Source organism: Musa acuminata, chromosome BXJ2-6 (assembly GCF_036884655.1).
Source record: "Musa acuminata AAA Group cultivar baxijiao chromosome BXJ2-6, Cavendish_Baxijiao_AAA, whole genome shotgun sequence".
In the NCBI taxonomy this organism is placed as follows: domain Eukaryota; kingdom Viridiplantae; phylum Streptophyta; class Magnoliopsida; order Zingiberales; family Musaceae; genus Musa; species Musa acuminata.
The window spans coordinates 14,191,192-14,213,382 of record NC_088343.1 but is presented as its reverse complement, the minus strand read 5'-3'; the positions used below and the strand labels follow the sequence as shown (position 1 = coordinate 14,213,382).

The 22,191-nt window shown below is 42.6% G+C and overlaps 2 protein-coding genes across 2 annotated transcripts; one reads left to right on the top strand and one right to left on the bottom strand.

The window, feature by feature from the left end:
- Positions 1-619: 619 nt before the first annotated feature.
- LOC135615040 (BEL1-like homeodomain protein 1) lies at positions 620-4,161 on the bottom strand. The gene is made up of 6 exons (XM_065113015.1): positions 3,913-4,161; positions 3,639-3,798; positions 2,589-3,519; positions 1,875-2,239; positions 1,750-1,810; positions 620-1,646 (listed from the first exon to the last, which is right to left on the bottom strand). Exons 3-6 carry the CDS (start codon positions 3,399-3,401, stop codon positions 861-863), a joined length of 2,025 nt encoding a protein of 674 aa, XP_064969087.1. The 5' UTR covers positions 3,402-3,519; positions 3,639-3,798; positions 3,913-4,161; the 3' UTR covers positions 620-860.
- Positions 4,162-13,903: 9,742 nt separating this feature from the next.
- On the top strand, positions 13,904-15,251 carry LOC135615039 (protein MKS1-like). The gene has a single exon (XM_065113014.1). The coding sequence runs from the start codon at positions 14,052-14,054 to the stop codon at positions 14,709-14,711; it is 660 nt and encodes a 219-aa protein (XP_064969086.1). The 5' UTR covers positions 13,904-14,051; the 3' UTR covers positions 14,712-15,251.
- The last annotated feature ends 6,940 nt before the right edge of the window (positions 15,252-22,191 follow it).

Below are 22,191 nucleotides of genomic sequence, written 5' to 3'. Positions count from 1 at the left end.
AGGGCAGGACTCCCTCACTGTGATGGAAGTGATTTGGGAGTAGGCGTTCGTGTCAAGAGAGCATAGAGTGGCAATCCCACACCACGCGTCTGTACTGCGTCATTAATGCATGGGAATGTGCGCATCAAGTTTGCAGGGCAGACAAAGAGTCCTGCAAGTCCACCATGAGCATGTGCTCTGTAGACCCCCCCCCCTCTCGAAGCCTTTGTCCCAACCTTAACTCTGATCACGAAGAACAGTATTCCACTGTCGTCGTCGGGACCTCCAAATCCGCAACGCTGGCCTTTTCTCCGGTCCTTCAACTCCTCAAAGTGCCACGGCCAGCCATCGGAAATGGCCCACGCCCACCACTTTTCCGCTGAATTATTGCAGTACATTACCTCTCAGCAGCATCATCATCATCCACAACGAACGTCGCATGGCCCCTCCACTGCTGGCCTCCCCCACCCCCATGATATCTGTCCTTGTCCTGCAGCTCCATTTGACAATGATCTATCTGATTTGGTTCTTACTTTGGTACCCTCCTTTCTAACCCAACTCCTTGTAATTATAACCCACATGTACTGTACTGTTGTTTCATGCAAACGAAGTACGTGAAGGTCCAACAACAGGCAACATGTATAAAAATCTTCCATAGTAATGATTGGTATCTATAATCCCAAATAAGTGAAACGTTATACATTTCATGAACTTTATGGACGAGGCTTCTAACCCAAACACCATACCCCAATCATATAATTCTATCTAGTATAAGACCCTGTGATCTTAAACCTTTCTTCTATCCACTATAACGACTCACTAACTTCTACTTTACCAGATATGTATGACACGTACGATCCAATATAGACATGCACTTAAACCTATGATGCCTGGTAGTAGTTCAGCAGCAAACCTCGGTCTGCCCTGAATGCAGCATTGGAAGAATGTGCAGCTGCTGTGTTGTGGTTGAGACTGCAGTAGTCACTGCCCTCACTGCTCGTCTCCAGCCTCCTTCCCAGTCGCATGCTGTCGCTGGATAGGAGGGATGCTTGCGCTCCCGACAGGGGAAGGTTCCCACTGTGTTGAAGGCCAAGAGTGAGGGACACACCATTGCCCGAGAACCTCCGAGAGAAGTGCTCCGCATCAAATGTTCTGAGCTCTCCCATGGGATAAGCTCCGTAGTTGCCGCCATGGCTTGTGGTGCCTGCTAACAATGGGTAGCCTTGCTCCCCGACCCCCTGTCTCCCATCCATCAACTGCATTAGGATCTCATGGTTGCTCGTCTCGTCCGGTTTCGATCCAACAGTGAGAGGATTTGCCATGGGATTTACGTGCGGCGAGTCGTTTCTTCTGGCCCTCTTGACCCTGGGTTGTGCGATCGCGTCCCTGTCGTAGTAAGCCTGGTTTTGGCCGTGAACGAAGGATGATGGCTGCACTGATGCCAGAGTTTGCTTCAGGTCATTTTTGAGGCTGTCGGACGGCGGTGTTGCTGTCGGGCTTCCTTCCTGTGGAGCGTTGGACTTGGATGTAGAGCTTCCATGAGCGTCGCTCTTGCTTGCGTTCTCATCGGAGTTGTTCTGCTCTTGATCTTTGATCTCTTCCAAGTACATCTCCTCCACCATCGGCTTCCAGAGCCTCACTCTCGCGTTTATGAACCAATTGGAGACCTGAATCGACAGAGGAGACAAGAACAAAGCACCGGTTTCCTTATCATAATCTGCAACCTCGTTACGGGAGGAAGATGAGTAGGCACGGCGACGTTCCCAGTACCTGGCTCCTCGTGAGTCCTGTTTGTTTAGCCAGCATCATCTTGTCCGAATCCTTTGGATATCTGCATCAAATCCACAGTTCATTTCACCGACAACAGTGGGAGGAGAGTCGATCTGAGCACTTACGGGTGGAGAAAGTGTTCGAAGAGCCAAGCTCGGAGCACGGAAACAGAGCGTTCCGGCAGTCCTCTCTGAGGTCTCCAAGCGTTCGGCTGGATCATCCCCAGCTGCTGAAGTGCCCGTTGCTGTCTCAGATGATGATCGATGAACCGAAGCCGTGACCCTCCCGACTTACTTTCTTCCTCTCCCAGGCTCTTACTGGTTGCTTGGATTTGGCCAGTGATGGCGTCTCGGAGGCACCGGAACTGCTTCGATATTGTCCGAAGGGCGAGGGCGGTGTAGGTTCTCGCGGATCCATAGCCGGCAACAGCTTCGAATGAAGAGATCACAATTTGCATTTGATGGTGATACTGCCTGTACCTCTGTTCCACCTTTCAATCACCCAAAGCCCAAAGTAGAAGGAGTAAGTCGACAGCTCAACGACCAAAACAGTAAGGAACACAACAGATGATAACATCGAAGACGTCATATATATATCTTCTCTGTTCTAAGCGCCAATTACTGGACCAAAACTACCATGAGCTTAAGGTATAAGGGAGTAGTTCTTGTGTTGCCAGTTCTGTTCCCTCTTAGATTAGATGTTCCTAATAACCAACTAAAATTCCCCGAAAAATCTGTGCTTTATTCTCGAAAATTGTTGGTAGTAACTTCAAAAAAATATTTGTTCAAAAATTAGAAAAAAAAAATACTCTTTAAAGCATTTGTCATATGTATTATTACCTCGTCGAGCATGTTGATGAGTTTGGCCTTCTTCATCTGAAGCTCCTGCCGTTCTGCCGTCGTTAGATCTGCGACTTGCTTTTCCTTGGAGTTGTCGTCGGTAGCTCCCGCACCTGAACACTTTAGCTCCGCGTTGCTGCTGTCGGCAGGATCCTTGGAAGTCGCCCCTTTCGCTGGCTCGCTTTTGATCCCCTTCTCGACGTTAACGACCTCATCGAGCAGTTGTTGCGCTGCCTTCAAGTACTTGGATCCCATCAGAAAGCTCTGCGAGCCTGAGGCACCATTGGCAGCACCCGGCACCATGGACGCGGATGCAACGGTCGTCGCACCGTTGGCGCTGGCCGGAGTTATCTCCGGCGCTGGCGCCACCATATCATGCGGTGAGAGGCTGAGAGAGAGCCCTTGCTGTGCGGATGGCACGGCGGAGGGGCGCCGGGGACCGAATTGCGACGCCATGTCGACGGGGTTGCTCGATGTGGCCGGTGTCCAGAGGTTGTAATGAAGGCGGGGGATCAGGCCTTGGACGGCGGCCGACAGATCATGGGGTGCATGGATCGGTGGTGGGCGGTAGGATTCATGGGGTTGAGCTGCTGTTTGAAGCGGGATCCCGACGAACTGCTGCTGCTGCTGATGATTCGGCTGGCTAGCTTGTGCGAGGTTGATCGGATTCATGGAATTCAGCGTGGAGTTCAGGAGGACCATGTTGGCGGGAGCTGCTGCGTCGGAGTAGCCAACGTAGCTGGGGTTCATGAGGTAGAGGGTCTGCAGGCCATCCGGCTGGATCTCCGGGGCTCCATGGAAGTACGTCGCCATCGAAATTCCCCGAAGAAGAGATCAAGATAAAGGTGTTCTAATCGCACCGGTCGACGGCGAATTGTCTCCTCGGGGAGAGATAATGACTGCAGCCCGAGTGGCTGGGCGTAATATTCTCCTGCAGAAAAGCAAGGAAAAAAAGCATGGAGATCACGAACATGGATGATCGGATGAATGAATCGAACAAGACTCGGAGAACAACAGTTGGAAATACGTTCAATAAGATCAAACAAATACCGTTGACTTGCTAATCCTTGTACTGCAAAGCAGCCTAGAGAAGAGCGTCGTCGGATGAACTGATGAGATCGACGAGAAAGATAGAGCGAGTCGGATGGTGGCGGCGCTCGGCTCAGTCCAACAGCACAGGAAGAACCCATTCCGCGAACTCGAACGCTTCCTATAGATCGAGAGAGGATAGGAAGAAGAGGAGACGGAGATCAGGTGCTAAGAAAGAAAGGCGGCCATCTTTATCAGCTGAGACAACCGAGTATTATTTTTTCGCAGGCAGTACCTGAGAGAGATGATGAATCCCCATGAGCACGTGGGAAGATATAAGAATGGAACTTGGGGAAAGGCCTCTTCTTTCTTCCCTCTTTCTTAGGAGCTCCTACTTGCCCTCCATCAAAAGATCTCCTTCTCAGAAGAAGCAAGCTGGGAGCTACCAGAGATTTGAGTTGAATAACATAAAGGAAATAGAGGCTTAGCAGCCTCTCTCTCTCTCTCTCTCTCTCTCTCTCTCTCTCTCTCTCTCTCTCTGCCTCTTTCTCTCTCTTCTATTGAAAAAGAAAAGAAATAAAGACAGCATTTATAAGCTCTCAGGAAAAGAGATGCCATCTTTCACTAGCTAACATTATCCATCACTAGCCCTCAAATTTCTTTTCCTTTTCCTTTTTAGAAAATGGCAGTCCTTTTGGGGTTGGGGATACGGGCACAGTTTAAGCTATCATGAACCCATGAAGAGGAGTGAGCGTGGGGTGTTGGTACCTGCGAGTGGATCAAAAGAAAGCAAGGCCTGGTTGATTTGACGTACTCTACTCCTCATCATTGGATACAGGAGTAGTCGATGATGGGAGAGAGAGAGAGAGAGAGATAACAAAGGGAGATATAGGTAGCCATAAAAATATTAATCTACAAAGACATCGGTATAAGTTTGGGAGAGAGATGGTGAAGGTGTTAAAGAACTGACACAAGTGTCAGAGGGGACAAACAGCTGAGAAACGAGGAAACGTCGACTTCCACAGAGTTGATTTTTATACGAAGATTGCAGAAAAAGATAGAGCTTCTTCTTCCTCTCTCCAAAACAAATAAAAATCTCGTTTTTTCGGCTTTTTTCTCTCTCTCTCAAGGCTACCTAATTCTTAGATTCTTTATTTGTGGTTGGATGCTGGGGTTGGAAGATAAAGCAATCGAAAGCCAAGCAACCCAACCAACGACCAGCATTACACCAGCAAAGCGAGAATATTATTTTTCCGGGCAACACTGGGTTTGATGCAGTGGATGCCAACCAAACGAATCCTGATGCCCAAGGCTGCTCATCTTCCCCTTTTCACCGTGTGCTCCTTCATGTTTCTTCCAGATTTACGTGGTCCATGTGCGTGTTCATGCTCACGGATGCGTACGTCCGTCTCTATGTTGTCCGATCGCTTCTGTGTTATTATTGTGATGGTGGCACTCGATGCAGGGGCACTTTCTGTGTAAGGTCGGACGGTTCCAATAGTAATAGCCCATCATTTAAGGTTACTGTCCTATCATTCCTTTGTTTACAGCGGCAGTTCCTCCGTCTGGAGCGACACTTTCTTTCGGGAAAGAGACTGAACACAAAGATGGCATGGCCGATCTTTCGAGCTCTGAATTCATCTTTCTATATACATATATATATATATATATATATATATATATATATATATATATATATATATATATATATATATATATATATATTATATAGCCTTTCGAAAACGATGAGGACATTTCCAAATCAATCACAGCTTGACAACAATAAACAAGTCACTTTGTGGGTGGGAGAAAGTTGATCTCATGTCAAAGGAAACATAGACAACAGGAGTTAATCGAATGCCTCCAAGCATTGTGTATACATGCCATTATCTTAAATCGCTCTCCGAAGCTTTTAGTTGTCGACGGCAGACACATTCTGCCGAGGAAAACGATGCCAAACTCGCTGGTTATTTAACTGTGTCTTTGCACTTTGCTTTCACTCAGCTGAAGGTTGAGTCAGGAGGTCTTTGCTTTCCGTATCGAAAATGATATTAAGATGAATACATTTTTTATTAACTTCAATTTAAATATTTTTAAATTAATAATTGAAGTCTATCGAAGTTAATAGATTAATTATTTTCATCAAATCGGATCATGACAAAACATAATCTTCTTTTTCTTTTGCTTTTTCTTATGCATGAACAATAATTTTGGTTGCATTAGTGACTCAAAATATTCTACCACCGACGGGTCTTATTTTATTTTATTGTACATTTAAGACATAAAAAAAAATTATTTATCATATCGAAGATGATGGAATACATAGTCAAAATTCTACTAAAAAAAAAGAGGCATCTGATACATGTTGAAAATGAAATTTCTGTTTATGCTAATCTAAATTAGCTTTGATGGCAATTTGGCAGCTCGCAATGAATTGTCGAAACAGTGTGCCTTTTGGAAATATACTTGAATGGTGCATTCATTATGTGGGTAGGAGTCTTATCAGAGAGCACATGAACTATTGGTTCAATGCACTTATGCCATACAAGTCTTCTCGTTGGTTAGCTTAACATTATCCAGTAGTATTCAGATTGCAACAAGCATTTATATGAGTCCTATTCCCAGCACAAGAAATTTCAGATATTGTGTTAGGAGCTTATTGGAATAACAATTCTTTTGTGATCTCTCTTACCTTTTCATTGTATAATTAGACAAATCAATCTTACAATAAATAATAATAATAGATTTGAAATGTCAAAAAAAGATTTACTAATATCCAATCAATCTATTTTTTATGAACCGAAAGAACCAATTGTTGGAAAATCTATCCTTGTATTTTTTATTTTTGCTCTAACCATTTTTCTTTTTCATTTTTATTTTGTTTTTCTCTATAGATTCTCGATGGGATAAAATAGGTACTCACAATATCTATTTCTCTCTTAGATAATCTCTTGACTCCTACACCTTCTTCTCTCTTAGGGTGAGTTGGTACCTCTTGATCTATCTTTTCAAGATCTAATTTGACCTTGAAGATTTAATTTGTAAGATCAATACTGAAAAATCTCTTGAAATTTTGGATATTAAGAAATCATAGAGGATATACTTTTGTATGATAACCTATAATCTCTTAGACCCCGAATTTGATCTTCTTTTGAATCTATCTCATCTCTCTATTTTGATTTAATATTCCAAACACTAATTGATCTAACAAGAACATGTTGTTCTTGAGCATCTATCACAAAAGAAAAGTGAAAAAAACTAGCTTTAGTATACACATAACTACGGTTGACCTTGTAATAGTAATTAAAAGGGGCATCTAGAGCATGAAATCAAGACATGACATATATATATATATATATATATATATATATATATATATATATATATATATATATATATATATATATATATATATATATATATATATATATATATACTTATTGGTTTCACCATTATCCCTCTAATGACCTACGACTTGCGTAGGTCGGTCCGGTTTCAATAAATGTTCCTATGTTCAAACCAATTAAGTAATAGTAATATTCAAAATGATAGTAATTTGTAGTTGTTATGATTGTAGTCAAAGCATCATATTTTACACCCAAAATGTTTTAGTGTCCGATATGAATGTATAAATATAAAGTAAATGATACGTGAAAATAAGATAATAGTACGTAATTAACTTCTCCATATACAATGCAACAATTAGCGATGACAGAATATATAGAAACTCGAGACTCATAGAGAGACAGGGGATGGTTAGAAATTGAATGATGATGAGTTTGAGTCAAACGAATGTGAGTTAACATAGATCCAATTTGATATAATTTAACTCAAAAATCTAAAATTTTAAATTATATATCAATAATTCATTTTTTCAATTCTTAATAATGTTGGACTATTCTAATTCCTTATCCAACACACCTAAAAAGGAAAGTTAATTTTCTTCCATTGAATATCCCAAGTAAAAGACTTTAATTTTTTAAAATGATGGAACTCAAGAGGTGTAGTAAAAATGTAGGAACTTAATCTTCGGTCCTTGGTTTTAGCATGTTTAATACCAATGTTTATATACAATGGACATTTTGCAAGTGATATAATATATTTATTGTTAATTTAAACCTCGAAGGTTCTTTATGGAAATTGGACCGCCTTTAACATATGTTTTTAAAAATATTTATGTATTTAATATAAAAGGAGATGAACTAAGAGAATAATCTCATATTTCTAGGAATTGAAAGAGTCAAAATATCATCTATACTGTACTCGGTCCACAACACAATAAGTGTATATTTTTGGATTAAATTAATATCATATTAATCCTTCGAATATACAATAAGTGAACAATAATTGATTGATAATGTAAAGTTACTCTGGCAAAATTCATGTGAGTACATTTAAATTCTTCCATTAATCTGTTAACTTTGAAGAGTTCCAATTAGATTCTTGAGAATATTTTCCTTATCAAATAAATTTCTCACCTAGAAAAGATTTTAAAAAAATGAACACTACACCTCACGATAGCTTATCCAAGCAATCATACAAAATACCAAAATACATAATTAAAAATATTTATAGTAGAAAGAAAATGAAATAAATGAGAAGATGGAGCATAGATTATCTTAATGGTTTAGATAACATCTATTGTTATGGCAAGATATTATTAACATCTATTGTTATGGCAAGATATTATTAACATCCTAATCAGTCTAATGTGGTTCAGACCTGTGCATGTATGATTGTACAAGGTGCCTCGAATGTGAAAACACATAATTGACTTAGAATTTCTTCCGAGGAAGTGAATATATTACCAGAAATTGTTAGAGATGATTAAGATTATCTTCTTCGAAAATATTCTATATAATATATCATTTTTTTTTCTATTAGATATAAGAGCTTACTTTTAACATAGTCAAAGGATTATTTTTTTACTATTAATGACTGTATTAATGATTATTAACTTAGGCATGAAATGAATCTAACTCGAAAAATTTTTTTGGACCTTAATTTTTTACCGTTGTATGTCACCTCGAAGGTATCTTAAATAATTCTATATATACGAATCTAAATCACATCAGATTGACTCGAACGTAATATATTTTTTATAATTTTGATCATCATATCATAATGGTTGTTTGTTTTTTCTCGCTCGTAGAAGGAAGTAAAAAAGTTATGGGAACCAAAGTGGGGTCTCTCCTCATCAGCAAGAAGATGTGACCTTAAATGTGATGTCCTTTGTATGATCCCTTTTCTTTTATGAAGTCCTCTATCAGACGCAACCCCCCATCCCATGTCTTGAGATATTTTTTGTGTTGGTCTTCCACAGCCACAAAGCCATATCACTCACTGCTTTCCAACTTGCAGCAACATTGCACTTCTCTCTCTTGACTCCCACAGCTCAAACCTTTTCCAGCCTCCTTTATATCCTCTCCCTCCTTTTCTTCTTCTTCTCTCTTGTTTATCTTTATTTGGTGTTACTTACGGTCACCACTTTGTCCAGACCTTTTCAAGTCCCTCAACCGGCCAGCTCACAATGACACACCTTTGGGGTGGAATGGGATCTTCCACATTGACACCTCTCCCCACCTTTAGATCATCTACCATCTGTAACAATGGCTTTCTCATAGTCTCACACAAATAACACATGTTTGCGATCAAGTATATGCTGTAGAGCACAATTCCAAGTCAAAAGGCTCCACAAAAGAATCAAGTAGGTGATAAGGACCGGCTATCAACTTGGATCCATCTCCAAATTCCAGATCAAGGCAGATTCAACGAGAGCGGCTGCTACGGAGAAATGAAGGCGCAAGTTTTTGTTTTTACCCGCACCTTTTATTTTCCATTTTTATCATGTAATTTATTTTTAAGGATAAATGATGAATGACAAGATTTTGAGTTCAAAGCTGACGCCTTTAACAATATATCATCTTCCTTTTAATTAGATCGGTAGCAAAGAGTTCTCCTTAGTGTAAATATAGACTTGGAAAAGAGTGTGAATATAGGGAGAAAGGATTCAAAATGAACGATCCACTTCATAAAAGCCAGCCTTATCTCAAACTTCAATTGATTAGATTCTTGGCGGTGTGCAAGCCACCGCACAGAAGAAGCACCCAATCATGGAGAGTGGTCATATCATCATACATGGAGGAGGGACAGAGAGAGAGAGAGAGAGAGAAAGAGAGACATGATGATGAAGCTTGCCCCTTGATATGCCAATCCCCCACACCCACGTGAACTGGATTCAGTGGTTCCTTTGCTGTAGGTCTTCGTAGATCGTAGAGTGAGTAGAGAGCACTTCCAAGCTCTCTTGGATGCCTCCCTCCCCGTCCCGTTCTAGCGGACACTCGTGTTGCGTCGACGTTGCTTTCTCTGCGTACTCGTGCGGAGCGAGCGTTGCTCCGAGGGAGGGAGGGAAGGCTGACTCGCTCGGTCCGCCACGAGCCGCCTCATCGTACGGACGAGTGGGTGGAGGCGGGCGCGCACCACCACCATGAAATCTATCCGCGGGGCCGCCGTGGCCGCACGTCGCCCCGCCGCGGGGACCGCACTAATTGCTCGGTGGGCCCACCCCGACGACGTCGAGGAGGAGAGGAGCAGAAACGGGGCCCATCCGCATGTGCCACATGCCGTGACCCGACTGGGCCACCACCCCCCCAGGGACACGTTTCGCTTTCTCACCCGTCAACCCTCCCCCCGCCTCCCTCATCCCCTCCAAAGCCCTGCTGCAAGAACCCCACGGCCCAGGGGCCGTGGCTGGTCTCGGACTCCGACACGCGTCGCCTCGAAAACACGAAACCCGGTGGCTGTTGCGGGGGATCCCGAAACGGCGGGGGCGGGACAAGGGAAGGGGGACCGAGCGGTTGGAAGGGGCGGTAGAACCGAAGAGGATTCGGTGGGCGAGGAGAGGAGGGGGCGGGGCCCGCGCCATAGGACGCGCTCGTCACCATCCAGTAACGGCGGGTCCCACCGCGGCGGAGGAAAAGGTCAAGGCCGCAGCCAATCGAGGCGCGGGTCGCCTTCCCCACTCGGAATCCCGTCGCTGTCGGTGGGCTTCGCTTCTATTCCCACTCTCAATCATTATGTTAGCAATTAATAACCATATCGCCATCCATCTTATCTTATCTCGTCTTGCTTGCGGGAATCTTAAAGAAATAGTAGTTAATGGTTTGGTTACAGGACGAGTTTTGAGAGGAGGGAGTGCTGAGGCTGTGCCCACTTTGGTCTCGAGTCGATAAGACAATGCATCATTAGACACAGAGGAGGAGAGAAATAGGATGGATAATGAGTCCGTGTTATGGACCGCAATCATATCTGGACAGTGGAAAGCACTCGAAAGTTGTGGCAGGCAGAGAAACCTTGTTTGTGTAGTTCAACAGTGACAACGAATACACGAGAGTAGTAGCTTGGATATTATATGCTGCTGTGTCGGCTAATGCATCATCGTTCTCTGTCGTTGGGTAAGAAGAGATGGAGTGGAGGGACTGTGTTATGTTTCAAGCATATATAATTCGTCTTTGGATTCGAACAACAAAAAAGAGGAGCTTCATTGATGCGATCATGCATTATAGGATTTGTTACTTGGTCGAATCCAATTAGAATATTAGGTAATGGATGGAGTATGTTGATCCGTCTACAAGAAACAGGCAAGTTCTCGAGGTCTTCAAGCCTTAGAATTTAGTCTGAACTATACGCATTATTAGGTAGAGAAGAAGAAGAAGAAGAAGATTAAACGCATGCTGTATGCATGCGTTGCTTCTCATGAACATAAAAAATAGCTTTGGAGATTACTTAGGAAAAGACCGGATTGAAGACTGGAGATGGTGACACAGAGAGAGAGAGAGAGAGCAAAGCGACAGGGAATCCGGCATGAACGATCAGTGGGTGGCACAACGCCCTGGAGTCTAAAGGCAAGCAATGTAGCGTCTTCTACATCAGAGTTTGGACCACACACAGCGGCATTGTAAGAGGAGGACAAATGCTGCTGGTGTCCTTATCATGGACATGGAAAAAGAGGAAGAGGAGGAGGAGGAGGCCCTTTTCATAGAGGTTTGCCCAAACTACTACTGGAGGGAATCTGAACTACAGATGAATCATTGGAGTCATGTGTTCTCAAATGAAATGACACTTGGAATTTGTCATCCTCTCTCTCTCTCTCTCTCTCTTTTTACCCATGAGTTGATGGACTTGGATCACTTAATCAAATCTTTCGGATCATGTTATTGCTTTGTCAGTCAATTCATTGAGTGAACTCTTTGATATCATATATAACTGATTAGGAGATGATAAAACGCGAACACGCTTACATATCGATATCGACACATTGACAATTCGACATGTAAATCGACAATCATAACATTCGATCGTTCGACTAAAAAATGATCGACGATTCCATACAATCATTTCGTAGATTAATAACTCTAGCATTCACTTGAGCTTTCTATAAAAATACGCGGTAACCTTCATTGACTTATATCAAATTGATCTTCGTCAAACACGTTCCAATGCAAGTGTTACAGGAACACCTATCACCTGACACTAGCAAGGCCTAGATTAACTCCGAACCAATTATATATCCAACAACTAGAATCGAAGCAGCTGCACAAGCACTTTGACAGCCATGTTTGAACCTTGTTCTGATCATTGGTTTAGGAGGAGGAGGAGGAGAGGAACACCTTTTGGACAGTTGCAGTCGTCTGCTATAGTTAAAGGAGAGAAATTCTTTCACCGGTAATCTCTTTTGCTGTGGAAAGTGATGCTTAGGATTTGGACAAAGACACATCGACCCTCCTACACCGTGTTTCATGGCCTTGGCACCCTTTCACTCGATATCCAACCTTTGACATCAACCTCTTTGCTCTTCCAAAACCCTCTCCGCGATGTCATTCAAAAAGCATCAAAACAGCAGCTATCCAACATCACCTTATATAACTTTCTATATGGAACGAAATCAACATCAACATATGCGTCATGCCGTGCGTCATCGTCGACGACGATCAGAATCTATTCGATGGTTCACTATATTATGAACCGAGAACAATTTCGTTTCATTAGCTTCTCGAATTTCCATGTTCTTGATGTGAAGTACTATCATGCTGCAGCTCAATCATTCGTGACTTAAAAACATGAGATGAAGGTTAAATTATTGGACACAGCTCGCTGATAACTCTTAAAAGAGAAGACGTGACCTCAAAGGCTCCTGCGCCACCACAATAATATTTCAAGGACCTACGAACAACTAGGGTTCAGCTGGCCTAATCCTTGTGGGGACGCTTCGTGGTTGGGACGACCCCTCCTACATCAAAGGGACACTGGTAGTCAATCTGTTGTCGAGTTGGGGGGTCTTTATTTGACATCACACTTCTTCTTCTTCATGCCTTTCTTGTCGGATTGTACTTACGATTCCACATTTTACTTAGTTCATTGCATGTCCATCAAGTTTCCGTTTCGATCATCATATATCGTGAATAACAAAGTTTCAATTAAAATACATTTTTTAGGGGAACCAATGAAACGACATCAATTCAATCGTCCAGAGATTAAGAATTCTCATTATTTCTTAGATTCATGAATCAAATTTTGCGCTCATATTTTGCGCCCATCGTATCGTTGTATAGTGACACGCAAGCATCTAAAAACTGTAAATAAATTAAACCACAAGTGATTAGATATATCGAAACGTTAATTATTTTGATTCATTAATATATGGATTGCTTTCTGTACCTCTGTGTGTGTAACAAAATAACTGATGGCCCAAATCTGAAATGTTGGTTCGGACCCAAATAGGATCATTGGGCCGTGATAGAATTCAAGCCCATTATTGGCCATTAGATCTTCTCCTGATCACAAAGATGATGAGGTGAAAAAGAAGATACGACTTGTAATCGAAAAGTCACAGCAGTACTAAATAATCTATCCGAGTCGCATCACGTCTTCATGTGAATTAAACCATCGTTTTGAGGTCGTTCATCAAAACAATGACCTAACTAAAAATATGAGTTAATGAGTTGAGCTCAGATGCGACTTGGACTGTGGGGGATCTGTGAATTAGCCGCACGAGACAAGAGGACATGTGGTACCTGTACTTCCTCTCCATGTCCAATGAGGAGTGACGTCATGGATCATGGTTATATGCACCACCCGATGACCTCATCCGTGCATGTATACATGTCGATCCATGGTTCTGCCCGTCCACCGCTGCAACCCACCCCATTCGACACCGCGTCGGCCCCACCACACCCCGTCAACTAACCCAGGATTAGTGACATAGCAACCCACACCGTTTTGTCCGCCTTATATACCAGTCTTCTTTTATCTACATTGGCTTCTTCCTCACGCCCTCACTTTCTTACATGTGAACAACATGGCCTTTTCGCGGAAGAAGCTTTCCGTGAGTCGTCGGCCCTCTTCCTCTGCATCCCAGTAGCCACACCCGTGTACATGGATCCCTCGGAGCCCCGGCCGTCGCCGCGACGGGAGCTGCAAGGCCCCAGGCCCACGCCACTCAAGGTCTCCAAGGAATCCTACAAGATCAAGAAGCCTCCGGCGCCCTCCCACCCGGTGGCGCCACCACCCCAGCCGCCGCAGCCGACGCAAGCCCTCCGCCCCCCGGTCGTCATCTACGCGATCTCTCCCAAGATCATCCACGTGGAGCCCGGCGAGTTCATGACTCTCGTCCAGCGGCTCACGGGCCCGGATTCCTCCGCTGCCGACGCGTCCCTCCCTTCGCCCACCGGCGCACTCTCGCCCGCCGCCCGCATCGCCACGTTCGAGAGTTCCGCGCCGCCGCGTGCGGGCGACCGAGCGCGAGGGTACGACACGGATCCGGCGGAGATGGAGGGATGGCCGACGCTGGACCGGACCGCTTCGTTCCCGGGGATCTTGTCGCCCGTGCCGTGGGCGCTGCCCCCCATATCGCCGAAGCTCTTCTCGCCGTCGTTCGACCCAAGCGTGTTCAGCATCCTGCAGGAACTGAGTCCAGTTTTCGGCGGCCGAGGGGGCACCTTCTTAGGAAGTCCCAGTAACAGTTTCCTGTCGACTCCGCTTGTTCCTTCCCCGGGAGCTTGCTGGGATCTCCTAAGCCAACTCCCAGATTTCTAGATCAGGGAGGAGAGAAGAAGAGAGAGTGCGAAAGAGAGAGGTCTCTTTTCCCCTTAACTTGTGTGCCTGTAACATCAAAGATGAAGCAATGGGGGTCATCAATGGCGAAAGGCGCAAGACACAAGAGGGTTTCTATTGTGGTGGGCCATAAAACAACTACTCCTTCTACCACTATAACCCCAGCTTTTGTTTCGCTCCGACTAGTGAAGCACAGTATCAACTTCTGACATTGTTGGATTTCCTGCCCCAATTTGAAGAGATTTAGATGGGTGGTGATCGCTGCAAGCACCGTGATGACAACTAGCATCCGCTTCTGAGTTCTTTTCTTTTGGTGCCGGTCATTCCGTCAAACACCATGATCTGCCACCCTCCGCCGAAATGCACCTGCAAGTTCACACACATTTGCGGCTCAAGAATTGTGAGCACTCAGAAGCTTATGAAGATTGCAGATGTGACCCGCAAACGAGTCCTCACCATTTGAGTTGGCTAAATGAATCTTCTTCTTTTATTTCTTTTGCACAACTAAGCTTCTTTCTGTCATTCGATATCTTCAGATCTCCTTCTCCATTTCTTGCGAAACAGATGTAACCTTAACCAACATAGATTTGTTAGTCTTCCATATATGAATATGAGGATGCATGTGTAAGACGAGGAAAGGAAATGCTGACTATGAAATGGTATATATATATGTCAATATTCTAATGTATTGTCAAAGATTAATATTTCTTTTTATTCTTCTCTGAAAACTTACATCTTATGATGGCCAAAATGTGAGATAAATATCACATCAGATCAAGATGCGGAAATTTCCAAGAGCAAAGAAAGCTGTAACAGCAAACATAACATGCTTGAGGAGAGTAGAAACTCTTACCAAGAATGATTCTAGAAGTGAAGCTTTCAGCATGCCTACTCCCAGCCGATACAGAAGAGATATGACCTTCTTAGTCAACAAAGTTATAGTGATCGATTGCCTTTGTGAATAATCATGCAATAATCAAGTGACCAATGAGTTGAAGAATCATGTTCAGTTTCCCTGATACTGAAAGAATGAGATTTTACTGCAAGCACTAAGTCATGCAAACTTAGCTCAATAGTGGCATTATCTTTCTGGAAGACAGTATGAAAGGAAGACGAGCAGCTCAGCTACATCAAGTGCAACTTTCAACGCAACACACTTTCCAGTGATTATTCAATGGAGATAATAAACTATCCAAGATCATAAACAATATATAAATCACTGACAAGAAAGCAACTTGCAATCTGGATAGCAAATTCTAGATCATGGAGGCACGTGCTATCTCCAGTGAAGAACTTGGAATGGCTCAAACACATGCAATAGATGCCCAGTGTTTTACCTGTGGGCTGGCCATCCTCATCATTCAAGCTTAAGTCCTCATTCGTATATAAATTCCTGATCATTTACTACAGAATCATCCTTATATATGAAACAACATAATGGACATCAAAGAAGACATGAGATCTCACTACCTATAAAATTCTATTTGGCCTTTCCTAGACACTTCTGTGCTCCGATGTCAAAAATTTTCAACTAAATTTCTCTGTTTCAGGAAAAAGTGTTCTTGGCTGTTGAAGAATCTACATAAGCCCTAATATTTTCTATCATATGCATCAAATAAGATAATTTCACCATCATGTAAACTCAGCATGTTCAATAATAATGCAATCAAAGCGTGGAACCAGTGACCATTTATGAAGCCCTTCATGCCATTGTAATGAATAGAAGCGTAAGGATGTTTACAAGACCCCAACGGTGGACATGAAGTCTCCGTCCTTGAAGATTCAACTAGTCAGGCAAAATGAAGAAATGATGATCCATGATAGAAACACCACAACAGTAATAACCACAAGCATAATTAAATTAAGATTGAAGAAATTAGAAGTTGCAGGCACAAGCACAATACTGTTCACAAATTATCAATTCAAAGAAGTGCCACCAGCTTTCTAATCACTCCATATTCGAATGTAATTTACATGAGGCTCGCGGATCCCTCATAATTCCAAGTAATGCAAGCTGTAGAAACAATCACATAGATAGGAGCAAAAATAATAGTATGGTAAAGCTATTCTCGATATATCAGACCCCAATGCTAGTTAGTGGGGAGTAACTCATCCCTCAAATTTCCAAAATATTTGCAAGTAGAGAAATTAAAGATAGTGGCAGCCATTTCTTGATCATCTGTGTCTAAAACATTGGTCCAAAATATTTAAATTAAGATTAATAGTAATTCACTCATCATAATCTTAAAAAGACAATTCACATCTTTATCCTATTTCGATCTAGGACTTAACTTAAGGTGTTACAATTTCACCCACTTAAAGGTTCAATGTACTTATCAAGGACTAATATAACTCAGAATTAAACTCTAGCATGATACATATGAGTTCTAACCTAGTGATGACTTCATGCCATCCACCGGTAGCTCTTTGTAACTCATTTCACTCATCACTTTCAATACTAGGCTAGTCTTGATACCATTTATCATGGTTTGACTTGATGAGATAATTAATCCATTAACCGATGACCCTAAACTACTCCACCAAAATGCTTAAACCTGTATTAATAGTAGTCAAACCTGTATTAATAGGACTGAACTTTGAGGGTGTTCCAACACATCTGCACTAAGGATAAAACAGACTTCAAAAATACCAAGTGATCTCCTTAATGTTCCATCAATTTGCACAGTGAAATTCCCAAAAAGTCTAAACTACACACACACATTAGGAGACACATATTTTGTCAGGCCACTCTGTGGTTGCAGGGACTTTGATGAGCCATACAACAAACACCACAACTGCACAAGTTCTCTATCACAATTCTCCCATCAATTAACATCTGATTCTGACTCATTGAACCCAAGTGCCTATCACAAAATCTCCATCAACCCAAATGCCTATAATTTGCAATCCATGTATTCAATGGGGTAATGTTAACTAATTGGTTTATCTCCGCACGAGCAAGCAAGAAAGAACCCTAAATCGTCCGCAATGATTCCCTCTACGGAACGGGGATGATGAACGAAACCCAACCTATGACTACCCGGAAGAATCCCGAGCCACCGAATAATTCCCGGAGGGCACAGCATTCCTGAGCACCAGCTGTTGTCACCTCCCTTGCGGGAGGGATACAACCGAAAGAAGAACAAGAAGCTAGAAAAGGTAGATGCTGAACGCACCTGAGCTCACTAGGGTTCGTACTCTCAGATCCCAAACGCCCGTCTCCGCCATCGGAGGCAGGTCCTTTAGCGAATCCGTGATCGTTGAAATCCTCACCGCCGGTGGAGATTGGGATCAGCAACCCGATTGATTGATGGACCGATTCGTCTTTTGGGTTGTGGAGAGCGTGAGGTTCGGCGATTGAGCTAACACAGTTCTGCGTTCACCAAAATGTCATATTTACCCCTATGATTGTTAGTATATCAAATATATGTCCCCTTAAATATTAAGACTGTTAGCATAATCTAATAACTCGGATTAAGCAAATACCACTTATAATTATTATTTTTTTAAAAATAATAATATTGATGATGAATCTTTAAAGAATCACGTACCCATCCATCCTATAACATTAAGTTCGGAATTTATCGCTTCTGTGACCATTTTCTTCGCTCTAAGTGCTTATGTCATTTCCGTTCAATCGTAACTATCACATTACGAGGAACTAATGCCTCTTGTATAATGCCTTGAGTCTATAGAGGCCACCATAGTGGAGAATGTGATAGAGCGATTAGGGGTGGAGGTCATTGTAATCGTTAATACTTAGTGCTAATATTATTGTCCTTGTCATAACCATATGAATATAGTAAGATGGCTAGGGTTTGATCGAGATGAGAAGGAGCAAATCAAGAAAGGATAAATTAGACCTCTCAACGAGGTTAGAGGTAAAGGCACAACCGGTAAAAGCATCAAGGTCAAAACAATTGAGTGGAGGTAAATCATGAGAGAAGTGGTGATTAACAACAAGTATAATCTAAGAAAAGCTATAAAAAATAATTTTCTCATAGAAATTATCCCATAATATATTATATAAAAAAATATAATTTGTTTGTAGGAATATTTTAAATAAAGGCAAATGGATCATGTCCAAATCCTATAATAAAATAATATGACTTGCTTTTGGACATAATAAATCAATTCAATTCTATCCAAAGGTACTCAACTCCACCATTCATCGTTGTGAAGACGAATGAAGGGTTCAGACCTCTCCTTCTTGTGGTAGAAGTCATGAAACATGTCCTCCTCTGCATTCGTACGCCAAGTGATGCAGATAGTGTCAGTACATCACATGGTTGTGCTCATGGAGAGGAAGCATTCAGTGATACGTCTCGACACTTGACCGATGTCAGCGTCAACTTCTACCATTACTGGCAAAGCTCACAATAAATGCATGGGTGCAAGATTTAACCTAACATGGAGCACCAGCACACCATCAACTCGAAAACACACGCGACAGTCGACGCACATCTCAATATGTAACATTGACCGATATGTTTCTGTCAATCAAAGTTAAGACCAATAAGTTTTCTCCACCATTCATGCATTAAGCAAAGATTGTATACTTACTGCAATAGCCGTCGCTGGCAACAATGGCAAAGCATGCAGTTGCGAACCGTGTAGGGTTTCTACGTGCAAGTCCTGCCATGCACTTGCTGTGGAATCTGTCTGTGGAACACCTCAGTCTACTCTTAATGACCGTGAATCCATTAAACCTATGACTCAAAGCACAAGCATGCTCAGATGGCCATAGTCAAATCCATCTCCTTCCATTCTAAAAGCTATTGATGATATATATTATTTGTTGTCTACTTCCATGTAGTGGTTTTTCCACCACTTGACATAACATCAAATCCCAGCATAAGCAATGGAATTCAATTCCATCTACAACATTGTAAAACAATCTCTTCTTTACATATATTCCTTTCAGGGATATCCAAATCTCCAACTAAAGAAATATATAGACAGAGTCTATAAGACCAGAAGAAAGAAGGAAAAAGAGAAAATTAATTATCTCCATTGACATTCTCTCTCTCTCTCTCTCTCTCTCTCTCTCTCTCTCTCCCCTCCTCTGTGTATCTCTTATAAAGACTGAATCGAGCTAAAGAGAAAAGAGGAGGAGAAAGAGAATGGCACCAAAAAGATCAGACGAAAGCAGCCATTAACTTCTTCTGTGCCCGGTGCTTCAGGGTGGAGCCTTCCTCTGAAGGCCAATGGAATTGTGCTGCCTAGAAGGACCGGACGGTGGGATCGGCACCCCCCTCGGAAGAAAACCCATGAAGTAACCAGGGTTCCTCATCCCACCATACCTCTCCTTGTACACTTCTATGTCCCGAGAACCATGGCAACATGAGACCAGCAGCAGAAGAATAAGAAGAAGCCGCGCTGCTACAACCGAGTCTCTCTTTAGCTCACTCATCTGGCCTCACAAAGAGAGAAGAGGAGAGCAGAAGATGGAGAGTAGGAGAGATGTGAACGTAAGTATATATGCACAAAGGTACACATTAAATTCTAGCAATCCTGTTGATATTTATTGTGTGGACGTGCGAAGAAGAGGAGGTGGAATTAAATGGAGGACGAGCATGGTTAGATAGCAATGGTGGGTTGAGGGGATTCTAATTAGGAGTGAAGAGGAAGGGACAAGGATTAATGGAGGGGCATAAGGAGAGGTGAGGAATGGACTTGATAAAGAATGGAAGAGGAAGTGAGACAAAAGGAGAGATGGCGAGGGTTACTGAAACGAAAAAGTAGGGTGCTGTCGACCGGTTGGGTGAGGGAAGGGGGCCACATGAATTTAATGGCCGACGAAGGAACGGGGACTGTGCTCGTAGCCTCGAGCAGCATCTGCCTGTGTCAGTTGATTCGGTGATACATGGGAAGGAAAAGGAAGGAGTTATGTACGTTAATGCATACAGACAGTGGCAAAGTAAAGGAGTTATCTCATGTTTTGTTTGCTAACAGTGTCGAACAGGAAAAGTGGGATCACTCGTCTCCCTCCTCAGTCTATTATAATGAACGTGCAAGTTTCCCGACATTGGGATTGTTGACCTTCAGTATGCTGTCTCTCGACCAACCAAACAGAATCCATGGTTTCCTCGACAGAACGGAGGAGTTAGCAAGATAAAGGTTCACTATAACTCCTTCCTTGCATTGCACGCTCCTTACGAGGCGTTGATCGTATTCACAAACAAATATTATCACTAGTCTCGTATCGATAGTCAACTAAGATTTATATTTTCTTGTAAAGGTTTGACCGATGTCATATTAATAAGATGAGCATAAATCAATAATTTAGACTCAACGAGTTAATATGTCAATTATTTCGAACGGTGATAACAGATTTTATATTATTTGTTAAGAGGAAGAAGTTGTCAATGTTATGATTAGTCAAATGTAATCTGGACCTATATGTATATGATTTATCTGGAGTACCTTCCAAGTGAAAATGTAGTTCTTAATATGTCACTTGTATGAAGATTAAGGTTGGAAGAGGTTTCTCGATCCGATCCATTCGACGCCCAAGTTAGTAACATGAGGAAGGTGAGTATGGATACAAATGGTTGAAAAATGATCCTCCTTTTTTTTCATTGTGTTGAAAATGAACTTTTATACTTGATTGGACGAAATAGTCTATAGGAAGACAACATCTAATTGCCTCAAACAATCTTCCCTTAGCCTTTTGTCCACATGGGAAACAATAGAATGATAGCCTATAATCATCTGTTGTGGACCCTTGTCCATGCGGGCAGATAGACGGAGGGTGACCTTTGTCTTCTCCTTTTACCCTAGACACCACATAGAGGTCACATGTCGGGTGACTACTAACTAACAAAGCTCTTTCAATCATTTGTCCCCTTTGAGGTATGCTTCAACGATTCTAGCAAGAGATATCAAAGTGTGACGTCTAATTTATCTGACATATTAAGCTTACACCTTCTTGATTGTTCTCTGACTCCATGGATTAGGTGGATGCTGATGGGATTATGGGGTGCCCAACTCACACCTTGAATTAATAACCTTCGTTCCTCAACAAGGGGTTGCTCCTTGTCGATAGGCCTTTCTTAGTAGTAAATCAATATTTACCAATGTGAACCAAACCCTCCTCCGGACGTGGAGATTGGTAATTATAGGGCTTAGTTCTTCGATCTCTATGGCTCGAGGGTGGTGAAAAAGGAGGGTTGGGTGCTTGACCTCTATGCTTCAGGCAAAGGACGAGGTCAAATTTCCTGACCTTCACACATCAAGCAGAGGCGAAGGAGGGATGTGAGCACTATAGGCAATGGTATATCATCGACCTGCCCCTCCCATCATCGAGGAACCCACCTTAGGCGGAGGGGGCTTATTTCTTCTTGACCTAGTTGGGTTTTTCAATCGTAATGCCTTGGCTCGATCTCCCTAGCCTAGTGAGGACCATAAGTGAAGGGTGTGAGTACTACTAGTCAATGATCCATCGCCCACCTGCCTCACC

Bases quoted from the DNA above. Each gene is read 5' to 3' on its own strand.
- LOC135615040 (XM_065113015.1), bottom strand. From the start codon at position 3,401: ATGGCGACGTACTTCCATGGAGCCCCGGAGATCCAGCCGGATGGCCTG. The intron at 2,240-2,588 runs GTAATAATACAT...GGTGATTGAAAG, and splicing joins TCATCAACATGCTCGACGAG to GTGGAACAGAGGTACAGGCA. The intron at 1,647-1,749 runs GTACTGGGAACG...CTGTCGATTCAG, and splicing joins CAGGACTCACGAGGAGCCAG to GTCTCCAATTGGTTCATAAA.
- LOC135615039 (XM_065113014.1), top strand. From the start codon at position 14,052: ATGGATCCCTCGGAGCCCCGGCCGTCGCCGCGACGGGAGCTGCAAGGC.